This window comes from Rattus rattus, chromosome 5 (assembly GCF_011064425.1).
Source record: "Rattus rattus isolate New Zealand chromosome 5, Rrattus_CSIRO_v1, whole genome shotgun sequence".
NCBI classification, from domain to species: Eukaryota; Metazoa; Chordata; class Mammalia; order Rodentia; family Muridae; genus Rattus; species Rattus rattus.
In genome coordinates, this window is record NC_046158.1 from 128485744 (window position 1) to 128498953 (window position 13210).

The 13210-nt window shown below is 36.5% G+C and overlaps 1 protein-coding gene across 1 annotated transcript; it reads right to left on the bottom strand.

Annotated features, from left to right (window-relative positions):
• Positions 1 to 1920: 1920 nt before the first annotated feature.
• LOC116900678 (cystatin-related protein 1-like) lies at positions 1921 to 8059 on the bottom strand. Its single transcript, XM_032902382.1, has 4 exons — positions 7823 to 8059; positions 4994 to 5089; positions 4120 to 4233; positions 1921 to 2004 (listed from the first exon to the last, which is right to left on the bottom strand). Exons 1-4 carry the CDS (start codon positions 8057 to 8059, stop codon positions 1921 to 1923), a joined length of 531 nt encoding a protein of 176 aa, XP_032758273.1.
• Between the last annotated feature and the right edge of the window lie 5151 nt (positions 8060 to 13210).

Consider the following 13210-nt stretch of genomic DNA (forward strand, 5'->3'; position numbering starts at 1 on the left):
GTTTACCTGTGTTCTCCTGTCTTTCTTTTTTTACTTTTTCTTTTCCTTTCTTTTTAGAGAGAAATGGATTATTTTGCCTCTCAGTCCAAGTGCACAGATCCCAGAAAAAAAATAACAGAAGGATGTCAAGGCAGATGATCCAATTACATTCACAGTCATAAAACACGAAGTAATAATAAGTGCTCAACTTACTTTCTTCTTTTTTACTCTCCAAGACCCAAGCAAGGGATTGTTGCTGTCCATAGTGAGTATGTCTTTTGACCCTCTTCTTTGCTGAAGTAGTCAAAATAATCTCCTATTCTCAGGTTATTAATGATATAAAGAAGTTTCTCCTATAATTCTTTAAGGGAGTTATTTATGTCCTTCTTAAAGACATCTCTCAACATCATGAGATGTGATTTTAAATCCAAATCTTGCTTTCCAGTGTGTGGGAATATCCAGTAGTTGCTGTGGTAGGAGAACTGGATTCTGATGATGCCAAGTAGTCTAGGTCTCTGTTGCTTAGGTTCTTGTGCTTGCCTCTCACCATCTTGTAATATCTGATGTTTGTTGGTCTTGCTGTCTCTGACTGGATCTTGTCCTTTATGTGGGCCTGTAAGCCTATTAGCTTGTGATCCAAGGAGTTTGAAAACTCCTGGGAGACCTGCTCTCTGTGGGCAGGTTTTGGGTCTTATGGTCTGTCAGACAGCCTTATCTCTGGGCTCAGATGGAGACGGCAAGTGTCTTGTAACACTCTGCCCTGTGGGTCCAGTATCCTGCATACTTCTGGAAACTGATGGAGACAGGGGTGTACAGTCTTAGGCAGACCTGCGGCTCTTGCCCACCATGTGCTCTAGGCAGCTCTCTCTTTGGATAGTCAGTGGTGAGAAAGTGGGGTCCTACCTGTAGGTTTAGGTGGAATAGCCCTTCTGGCAGACCAGCTCTCTTCCAGCAGGTTTTGGATCCAAAGACTGTGGACAGCCTCATCTCTGGGTGCAGACGGAGTTATACACAAATGTTTATATAGTTCAAACACATTGAATTATATGATTTTATTTTAGACATCCATAGGGGCACAGAATATAAGTTTTAACTTCAGTATCCTCAGATAATGTATAATTCTTAAAATTAAAAAATAGAATCAGCATGCATATTTATATATAACACGTGTGTGATATGTACTGTATTGGATGTACTATGTACTATCTAGCACATTAGTTCTGTGCATACACCTGTTGAGATTTTCTTTCAGAGAACATTAGTTTTATATTCTCCTATCCAGAGGAGAGGTGATTTTTTTATCTTTAAAGGTTTAAAACAAATGATCTGATACAAAGTCAACCCTGTGAGGGATTCACTGTGATTCCTTGAGCTATAGATAGAAGGATAGTAACAAAGGGCTGGCTGTGATATTGTGATTGTTAATCATCCACACGAGTCAGTTAGATGCAACTGTAACTTTGCTGTTATAACTACAGTGCATGTCTTCCTTGAGATAGAAGATTACCTACTATATTTCGATCTTCTTATGTAGAAAGTCAGAATCTTAATTTATACAGAAGGAACTGCAAGTGCCTATGAAACTTGGATATCATCACAGAGAACACAGCATATTTGACACAGACTTGTTGATAAGGGCCTGAGGGTTCTTTGCATTTGATTCCATCTACCCACATTTCAGTTGTTCTCAGACAAAAACTCAAGAGGATTAGCAGTACTTTTATTGAGCAAAGCATAGGTTTGTCATGGCAGGCTTACAATGGTTCATTTAAAAGAAGTGTGTGAAAAGTAAAAGGAAGACAATTGTTCAGGTGTACATAACTGGACTGCATATCTCTTCGACTCCTGGCATCCATACTGAAGGGTGATTCCATATTAGAGTTTAAGAAGTAGAATCAACGTCTGCAAGTGGTGGGTAACAGCCCAGACAGGCTCAGAGTCTCATTCAGCATAACAATAGAATCTTACAGCATTTACATTTTGCTTATAATAATGAGGATACAGTTGAAAGTAACATATTTCTCTCTAAAAATGGAAAGAAATATAGATCATTATGGGTATTAAAATGAAAGGGAATATAATCATCCTGAGAAGTGGAAATGGCAACTATGTAAGTGACGCACTGGTCATTCCAGTTCCTTAGTTCCCTGGATATTCAGCATAACTCTTCAGTAGACTATGGTCATTGCCACAATTGTCTATAGTCCACAAGATTTTATGTGCACAATCCAGAACTTATGAGATCCTGAATCCTGGTACACAACACAGGAGTCCCCAGGATCAGGGCCCATCTAGTTCTAGACATTGACAAGTCATTAAGCATGGCACATGGAAAAATCAAAGAAGGGAATATTGATGTGAAAATAAGAGGTGATACAACTATTTGAGAAGATAAGCACTGCCACCCCCAGTATGTATTATCACAGGAACCCAATGTGTAAGACAGCATCTGGCAGTAGAAGCAGGATTTCAACAAGAGGGATGAAAGTCATGAACATATGGCAGATCTTTTAGGTGCACGGGACCAACCATGTAGGAAAGGTGATGGCAAGCAAGTAGGTTTTCTGGAGATGGCCCACCATTTTGCGTAGCTATGATTGCTGTGCTCTGAAAGGCATGGAACAATTCCAGAATAGCTTCTCACTTCTGATATTGCTTTCCTGCCACTATTACTGCTTAATAATTTCTGGACATCATCTCACAATATTGAACACAGATTCTTCAAATCAATATGAAGACATACTTTTATATAATAGTGTTGTGTAGATGAATTAATGACTATAGAATTCTTGATTTGATTCAATAATTTTAGAAAGAAATTTAAGGAGATGGTTTTAGTTGTTTTCCCAGAAAGATGTAATAAAGTTAAAATCAAGAATAGAGCATGCACCTCCTTATAGAATAATGAGTAAATTGTAATGAATGAAATGAACTTTAAAAATTGAAGTAAGAAGAGAAAGAAATTTGGGACATACTTTAGATCAATGAAAGACTTTAATTCTAGGTAATATCCAGTGATGATGCTACCAATGTGTACAGTAATTTAACAAGGACATGTGAAACTGTTGTTTTAAACTCATAATGAGTTTATAGGGTGAAACACTACTTTGAACTGACTATCTACAACTTCTGTAACTCCTTTTTTTTTGGAATTTAATCTGTGAGGTAAATTCTTAAACACCTTTTGTCTACAAAGCTATAAAAACGCTGAGAGAAAAATAAAATGTAGCATGTAGTTGTAGTGGGATCTTTTCTATTCACAAAATGTTTATATTTTTATGTAGAATATATGTACATCTGTCTGTGTGTATGTATGTACATACATATGTATCCTTAATAATTTCTATTATTAACATGTATGTCTATGTGCACTTTTGAATTGTATGGTTGGCATCAGCCAAATTCGTGTGTGTGTGTGTGTGTGTGTGTGTGTGTGTTTGTGTGTTTGTGTATGCATGACTTTATTTTTACCCTTTTTCATTTTCTATGGCTCACAAAAGTTTAATGAATTCCTAGGCTCTTAACTGTCTATCAAGAGATCCCCAATTAAAAGCACCCAAGTAACTAAATTTCTTTTCCCAATACTCTCCTAACAGCAGGAATCAAAAGTCAGAAACCATTAGCTTCTGGAACCAGAACTGTAAGAGATAGTTAAAGGCCAGAGGTCATGAACCTTTGGTCTGCTTATAACCACTATACCTCAGTACCTGAATGACTGTGTGGGACCTTTACAAGTGCACCCTGCAAATGAGGGTGAGGTTGGGAGTAAGATACTCATCTCTGACAATCAACCATCTCCACAACACTTTATTCTGTCAATGAGCAAAAATTCAATCATACCCTTGGTAGTAAATTTCCCAGCAAATGGAGAATAATAATTGTTATGGACTTTTCCTCCTCATCTGTGCACAGTGTTACTTTTGAGGAATTGATGCACTCAACAAGTGTATCTATTTTATTTAATGATAATCTCCACTTTTTCTCTATAAATATTTGCACATGATCTTTTCCTGTGCACTTCGTTTATATTACCTTGCCACAAGCATAAAACACTAGCACAAAAACCCTTCTCAGATATTATACATCAGTCCTAATTTTCACAGGGTTCTTTCAACAAGAAAGAACACTTAGTGTTCATACCTTCAGTTCTTCTGTTTGTTCTTGGAAGGGACATTTGCCCAGATTAGATCGGAACTTCCTGCATCTGACTCTTCCAGGCAACCATATATAGTACATTGTTACTTTAGAAATCCGCTTTAGAAAAGGAACAGGATTAATTGTATCACTTCTCATTGGTAAGTTTCTCTTTGTAGTAGCTCTCTGTAATTGAAAAATTAATTTTTTATCATTTATTTCGGTATTCTTTAGCTGCATGTATTATTCCTCACACAACAATAAAACTCATCTTTATAGAAATTGATGCCCACCCTACTGGTTGTTTGATTTATGAGCATCTTTTATGAGTTGTCTTGTGCTGTTAAAGAAGAAGGAAATAGGCAAAAGAGAAGAATAAAATCCATTTAGTGGAATTAGGAAGGAAAGGATTATATCTGTGAGTTATAGTGTTGCCAGAAACAACTCTATAGATATGGAAAAATTTAAGGGGCAGCACTGGATACCTTTGTCCTGTTTGGGGCTCTTATCTTTCATGGCCACATGGAAAGCTGCTGAAGCTCAGGTTAATTATCACTCCAAAGGTAGTGTCCTTGAAAAGGGTCCTCTAGTCCAGAGAGGAACACAAACTTACAGAAGGTTTTCTGCTCAGTATGAAGAGTTCAATGGCAAACACTTCAAAATTCAAGTTTACGATTTGTGCACATACCCTTACTCTAACACACAAGTTCATGTATATTCATCCCCAGCTCTATCATTCATAAATAACTACATTTCTACACATTTCCCTCCAATACACACATTTTCTCAAAATATTTATATATCTATACCAATGCATGAGTATAGTACCTCTGCCACCCTGCCCAACTTCTCAGGAGACAAGGCATTACCAAATACACACCTTTATGGTATAGAATTCCCTCTCTAAATGACATTGGTGGAAGTCAGACTCTGTCTTTTTACATGTGGTTTTAACCATTTCAATTTCTCCAATTTCCTATGAAGAGAAGAGCACAATTGTTTTGTAGTTCTGTATTTTTATTTACATGTATGCTTTAATTTACTTTTGTAGCTAACACTTTTATATTGGATCCATGTCAATATGATTGCCAACTGAACACACACACAAACTACTTCCAACAGAATGATTTTCAGGACCTTTTTCTGTGTACATCTTTACTCTAAGAAATAGAAGAAACAGGACACCAACGTTGGAAGTCTGGGACTAACATTTTTCAATATTGTTAGTAAGGTAGAACCAGCCTGGAATAGAAACCATAAGGACAGGTAAGAACCATTGCCAGTACATGTTCTGCCCTGAGAAGAAGGGAAGGCTTTAGAATGCAGCATGAAGTGAATGATCCTATTGATTTCAGGATAAGAGGTAGTCACACTTTGCACTTCTAATAAGGTTTCAGGCTGGTTTGATCACCTAATGATCACCATTAGTACCTACAATTAACACAGAACATCCCTTTCATTTGTTTTTCTACCTATAGTTCCTTCAGTGGACAGGAGAATTTGGAATGCTTCATACAAGGGGAAATTTCAGGACAAATAAATAGGACCTGTGAGTGTCTCAATGCTAAATTTGACCGTTGATGCTAACATATCTCAAGGCATTTTAGTCACTTGCTTGTGCAGTTAACAAATAGGCACTAACATATTCATTGCAGAGGGAATCTCAGGTAAATTTCCTGGAAGAAACCAAGCTAAAATAATAGACTTTGTCCTTTGATTTCTTTTTTTTTTTTTTGTTTTTTTCTTTTTTTGGTTCTTTTTTTTCGGAGCTGGGGACCGAACCCAGGGCCTTGTGCTTCCTAGGCAAGCACTCTACCACTGAGCTAAATCCCCAAACCCCGACTTTGTCCTTTGAAACCATGAGTAAGGACCATCGTCCCTGTAGTGATGCTTATCCTGTGTCTACATTCCGACTCAGGTACACACGGAACAATAGGTATCGTTGTTATGTGTTTGGATTGCACATTTTCTTTTTTTGTAATTTTATTATTGTAACATTTACTCAGGTTTTGGAAAGTGGTGCATTTGTGCCTTGACTAACAAATCTACTGACAGTAGTATGTTGCAGGGGTTGACTCTACATTGCTGAATGATGTAGCGTACAAGGTGGTCATACCTCACAGTTGGTTACTAGGTGTGTGGGATGTAGTACTAATGTATTTTTTTTTTTTTGCAAAATTAGGACTCTAGTTCCTAAGTGCTGTTCCAGGATCATTCCAAGGTCACTATGAAAAAGATGTATAATCTCCAGGTTAATTTGATAATACAAGTCTACAAATTCCATGCTGGGAATTGCTCAGATGACTTTACCTGTCCTTTAGAGGTCTCCATACAATTTGAAACTTGGATCATTCTGCATGGTGAATTGTTATAAAGGACACACATGCACGTTTTGAAATATCCCATTAAATTCTTTTTCTGTAGGTTCTCATGTAGCACATTTAACATCTAAGAAGTCTACAGCATCAGTGAGTGGTATCGTCTTTTTGTGTCTTGCCATTGTCAATCAATTTTTTTGAGTTAACAGCATCTGCATCTAGCCTAGAATAAATGGCCATTTTCCACTGTGGAATGGAATCTCACTCAACATCTATATTAGAAAACTTCCTCAGGTTCTGTACGTAAAGCACAGCTGAACAGAGAATGTGGGAGCCATAGTCTGCCCTGGGTGTCGATGTCAATGGTCATCTACAAGAAGGAAATATGTACGATATTATCAGAGCAAGTACAATGACTCTTCATTTTCCTGAAAGGAATATTTACCATATAGAAAGTTCCATTGTTTGCTGAAGTACACAAATTGTTACTATCAAGAGATTCAGAAAAACATACTGACATAAACACACATACCAAAGGCCCCTTGCACTACATGACAGTGAGGAGGATGAAGCAAACATGGCCACATGTAACACTGGACAGAAGGGAGGCAGGATCAACAAGGATGATCAGTATTATGAGGGAAACTTCATTTCACATAATAATACTTAGAATTAGGCTGTCTAGAGACTGCAGTAAGGAAAGATGCAATTAATAAACTGAAATACTAAGTTTGTTCCTGTACTCCTATCAATATAAAAAGATATTTAAGTAACCAAAGGCATCTAGACCTCCATATATACACTGACATACTGGCTCCAAACAATACACATGTACACACACACACACACACACACACACACAACTGAAATACTTGAAAGAGTATGAAAAAATTCCTTTTTCAATAATAAATGTTTGTGTGTCTGTTTGTCCTATTGTATGGTCCTTCATTAAACAGTGTACATTGGCATCTGGTATTCAATTTCATTTAGAGAAATTAGAGGACACCTTATGCTAACTGTGAAATAGAAACATATTGGTTCCTATTTATTATAGGCAAATTTAAACAGAATAAGATGTAGAACTCCCACTATATACTAGTACATTTTATTTTGAAGAATTTCTGGTATGTGTGTGGATACTATCTCTTAGGAGTTCTTTGAAATCAGGTAGAAATAATGAAATTCTGAGGACTCATTTCAGTACTAAGAATGCATCATTCTATTTGTAGTGTGATAAGACCTTCCTTGAGCCATCTCTTTCAGAAAATGAATATTGTGTATTGGAGATATGCAAGCATGGTTACAGAAAAGATTGTAGTAATAGACTAAAAAAAGATAATGCTACACATGGACAAATCAACATTGTCTCTCACCCTGGGAGAAGTACTTACCCATATGTGCATGGTGAATGACTGATTTTTTATGTTGCTGAGATATGTGTCATCATTGTACTTGTTGTAAAGAAATTCGAAGACATCATATACATCATTCAGTTTGTTTTTTTCAATGAAGTTTCCTTTAGAATTTTCCCTACCTCCCATGATAGTTTTTGCAGTTGCATGGCTGAAGTTCAGAAACAGGACAAAGATGGCCAGTAGGAGCAGTGTTCCACATAGGGTTTTGCACATTTTCTTCTCAGATATGAAAGGGGAGCTTCAGAATAGAAGAAGTTTCAAGATCCCTGGAAGTAAGCACACTTCTTTTATCTTAAATGCTGAACCTCCTATTTAGCCACACCTTTCAAATGGAATCCTCTTTTTGTTTACCTCACTATCCTGATTCTTGCTAACTTTAATCCCTATAGTATACTTGTTACCTCACATATACCCATTTAGGATTTCTGCCACTTGTTTGACTTCTCAGCTTAGACCTTCCAATCACTAGACCTGGCTCTCCTCCTCTGCTTTCCAATATTGAATTGTTTGTTATCCCGAGTGGTACAACTTTTATTGGACCTGGAAATCAAAGTAGAAATTCAGTTCTTATTTTCCTCAGAACATTCTAAATGACATTTTTGAGTTACCTGTGTCATCATAGTTCATGGGTATTCTTGAGCCCTTGTTTAATACCTGGTGTTCCTCGCTTGGCTCTTCTGTCATATGTTGTAGGGATTTCATCCTCAAATTTCTGGAGAAGTATTTTATTTGCTAAAACTACTGTGGTATCCATTATTGTGGAAAGCTTAGAGTGTTAGTTTTCCAGGACTCCAAAAAGTCCCTTATGAATTTAGATGACAAAGATCACAAAGTCCTAAAGGATATTTCTAGGCCAAAGATTGGGGATCTAGTGATAGAGCCTGGGGTGTTCCCAAAGAAACACTGATTGAAACATGTAATTTCTATTTAAAACTTGGCACTTGAGATTTTAAAACCTAGAACTATTTTCATATTATAATATTTGGATTAGTGTCCACAATATTAAAATATTAATATGTAATACCAGAATCAGCTCTCCACCTGGGAATGTCTCTGATTAATTTCAAATGGTTGTGCTTTGCATACTGGTAAAAACGGAATTTTATTTTCATTTATTTATTTAACTTAAGTTATCCTTAATTCACAAATTCTTTACAATAGTTTGCCCATTTAGAATCTGAGAGGTAAAGGTTAATTTACTTAAATTAAATTTAAGAATCTTATCATTAGTTTTATAATATTAACTTAAGACTTTAGAGAATATGCTGAATAAAATACCTTAATACGAGTATACTAGCCCCAGTTAAGGCCCTTAGGGAAGATCATCTGAGGGTATCACGGAGGTCCCTAGAAATATTACCTGAAGCAATTAGTAATTAATATTTACCCCTCTTTCCAGTTTGCACTTGTGCCCAGAGCAAACCTAGGTCTCCTGCTCCCAACCCACTACAACAGCATACAGAGTAAGCTTGACTCCCCGGAACTGTGACATGCCAAGATCACAGGTGAAGACACAACATCTGCACCAATACTGGGTCTAACTTGGTCCCTCTGGAACACAGAGAACACAGGAACATTTCCTAAACAGTGGCATGCACCCCTTCTGGTTTGCAGCTGTGCCTGGAGTGGTCCCAGGGAACTGGCTCCTCACCTACTCCTACAAAACACACCAGAATAATAGGATCTCATAGGCAGCATGACTCATAGGAACTCTAACACACTCAGGACAAAACACCAAAGAACAGAATAAAGAAAGACTATTGAAAGTGGTAAGGAAAAAAGATCAAGTAACATATAAAAGCAGACCTTACAGAATTACAGCCAACTTCTAAACAGAGATTCTAAAAACCAGAAGAACTTAGGCAGATGTCATTCAGACCCTAAGAGAAGACAAATGCAGGCTCAGGCCAGTATACCCAGCAAAACTTTCAATCATCATAGATAGAGAAACACGATATTCCGTGACAAAACCAAATTTAATCAGTATCTTTCCTTTGTTAAATAACAGAACTAAATATCCAACACAAGGAGGGGAACTACCCTGAAGAAAATGCAAGAAATTAGACTTCTCACAAGGAATGAAAATAAGATAACTATAAAAACATAATTCTACCTCTAACAACAAAATTAACAAGAATCAACAATCTTTGATCCTTAATATCTTTCAACTCCCATGGACTCTATTCCACACACCTCAGAAGACATAGACCTGAATGCTTTAGAAGAAAAAAGATCAAATACATCCAAGAGGAGTAGATGGCAGGTAATCAAACTCATGGCTGGAATCAACCAAGTAGAAACAAAGAGAACTATACAAAGAATCAACAAAACCAGGAGCTAGTTCTTGAAGAAAATCAACAAGATAAACCCTTAGTCAAACTAACTAGAGGACACAGAGACAGTATACAAATTAACAAAATCAGAACTGTAACTAAAGACATAAAAGCAGAACTGAAGAAATTAAAAAAAAGATCCTACTGCAAAGCTTATAGTCCACCAAAGTGGAAAATCTAGATGAAATGGATGATTTTTGAATACTAGGTATCCAACAGCCCCATAACACCTAAAGAAATAGAAGCAGTCATTAAAATCTCCCAATCAGAAAAGCACAGGACCAGATGTTATTTGTGCTGCATTCTTTCAGACCTTCAAAGAAGATCTAATACCAATACTTCTCAAACTATTCTACCAATGAGAAACAGAAGGAACACTACCCAATACATTCTGTAAAGCTAACCTTACACTGTTACCTAAATCACACAAGACCCACAAATAAGGAGCACTACAGAACAATTTTGCTCATGAATATTATGCAAATATACTCAATAAATTCCACACAAACTGAATTTAGGAATACATCAAAATGATCATTCCCCATGATAAAATAGTTAGGCTTCATCCTAGGGATACAGGGATGGTTCAATATATGGAAGTCTATCAACTTAATCCACTACATAAACAAACTCAAGGGATAAAAATAAACATGTCATCATCTTGTTAGATGGTGTAAAACCTTTGAAAAATAACCCTTCATGTTAAAAATATTTGAGAGATTAGCAATTCAATGTCCATAGGTAAACATAATAAAAATAATATAAAGGAAACCAATAGGCAACATCAAACTTAATGGATAGAAACTTGAAGCAATCTCAAATTAGGAGCAAAACAATGGGGCCCAATCTTTCCATCTATTCAATATAGTACTACAAGTTCTAGCAAAAACAATTAGTAAGAAGAAGGGAGCTCAAAAGGGATACCATTGGAAAGGAAAGTCAAAATATCACTATTTTGCAGATGATAGGATAGTATTTATGAAAAAATAAAATAAATCAGGAGAGAACTCCTACAATAATAAAAGAACTTTAGCAAGATGGCTGGATAAAACATTAACTCAAAGAAATCAGTAGCCTTCCTCTCCTCAAAGGATAAATGGACTGAAAGAAGTGGGAAATGACACCCTTCACAATAGTCCCAAATAATATAAAATTTCTTCGTGTGACTCTACCGTAAAAATCAAAGATCTGTATGAACCAAGAACATCAAGTCTCTGAAGAATAAATTTGAAGAAGATCTCAGAAGATGGAAAAATCTCCCATGCCCACAGATTGGCAGGATTTACACAGTACAAATGGCCATGTTACCAAAAACAGTCTACAGATTTATTTCAATCCCATCAAAATTCAAACTCAATTCTTCTGGGGATAGAAAGACCAATTCAAACCTCCCTGAGTAACAAAAAACCCAGAGGTAAAACAATTCTGTACAATAAAAAGAACCTATGTGAATACCATCCTTTACTTGAAGCTCTATTACAAACGCAATAGCAATAAAAAGCTTATCATGGTATTTGTATAGAACAGACTGGCAGATCGATGGAATAGAATGTTTTATTGGATATTTTTATTTACATTTCAAAGGTTATCCTCATTCCTGGTTGGTTTCCCACTCATAAAACTGCCATCTCTTGAGATTTGACAAAGAAGCCAAAACCAGCCAGTGGGGGAAAAAAAACAGCATTTGCAACAAATGGTTCCAGTTCAATTGTCAGGCAGGTAGAAGAATTCAAATTGATCCTTTTTTATCTCCCTGTACTAAGGATCAAGAATATCCACATGAAACCAAATATACTGAATGTCATAGAAGAGAAACTGGGGATGAATGTCAATATGTGGGCACAGGGGAAAATTCCCTGAACTGAATGTCAATCAATGGCTTGTGGTCTAAGAGCAGTAATTGACAAATGGGACCTCATAAAGTTGAAAAGATTCTGCAAGGCAAAGGACACTGTCAATGGAATAAAATGACAATTCACACATTGGATGAAGATCTTTACAAATCCTACATCTGATAAATATACAAAGAACTTGAGAAGGTAAATTCAAGAGAACCAAATAACCCTATTAAAGTGGTGTACAGAGATAAAGACTTCTCAACTGAAGAATCTAAAATGGCTGAGTATCTCCTAAAGAAATGTTCAACATCCTTATTCATCAGTGTTATGTAAATTAAAACAACACTGAGATTCCCTTCAAACCAATCAGAATGATTATGTTCAAAAAGTCAGACAATAGCGCATGCTGGCAAGGATTTGGAGAAAGAGGGACACTCATTCTTTCCTAGTAGGACTGCAATCTTTTTTTTCTCCATCTTTATTAAATTGGGTATTTCTTATTTACATTTCAATTGATATTCCATTTCCCAGTTTCCAGGAACTGCCCCTAATCAATCTTTTATGGTGTTTCTCATCTTCCCCATTACTGCCTCCCCCAACAATCCTGTCACTGGTGGTTCGACTTGGCAGGGCCCCCCCCACTGGTGCCATAATGACTATTATTTTTCTTCCTATACAGTTGGAGCACAGGGTCGGTTTGATACTTAAAACTCCCACTTTGGAAATCATTTGGTGTTCCTCAGAAAATGAAAATAGTTCTACCTGAAGCTGTACCACTACTGGGCATATACCCAAATGATGCTCCAAGTTTAATATGGAAACATGCTCCACTATGTTTAAAGCAGCCTTATTTTATATTATCCAGAACCTAGAAAAAACCCAGATGTCCCTTAAAAGGATAATGGATAAGAGGTTTTGGTACATTTATACAATGGAGTACTACTCAGCCATTAAAACAATGACTTCACGACATTCTCAGGGAAATGGATGAAAACATAAAACATCATCCTGAAGTCCCTCATACAGAAAAGAACCCACAAGGTATGTATTCACTGATGAGTTTCTTGTAGTCTAAAAGCTCAGAATACCCTTGATACCATCCACAAAACATATGAAGCATAAGAAGGCAGAACAAATTATAGATGGTTTAATTCTACATAGAACATGGAACAAAAAATCAAAGGAGTTACGGG

Excerpts from the sequence above, each read along its gene's own strand:
- LOC116900678 (XM_032902382.1), bottom strand. The coding sequence starts at position 8,059 with ATGTGCAAAACCCTATGTGGAACACTGCTCCTACTGGCCATCTTTGTC. Across the intron at positions 5,090-7,822 it reads CATTCACCATGCACATATGG|GAAATTGGAGAAATTGAAAT; the intron begins GTAAGTACTTCT and ends TTCTCTTCATAG. Across the intron at positions 4,234-4,993 it reads GGGAATTCTATACCATAAAG|CGGATTTCTAAAGTAACAAT; the intron begins GTGTGTATTTGG and ends CCTTTTCTAAAG.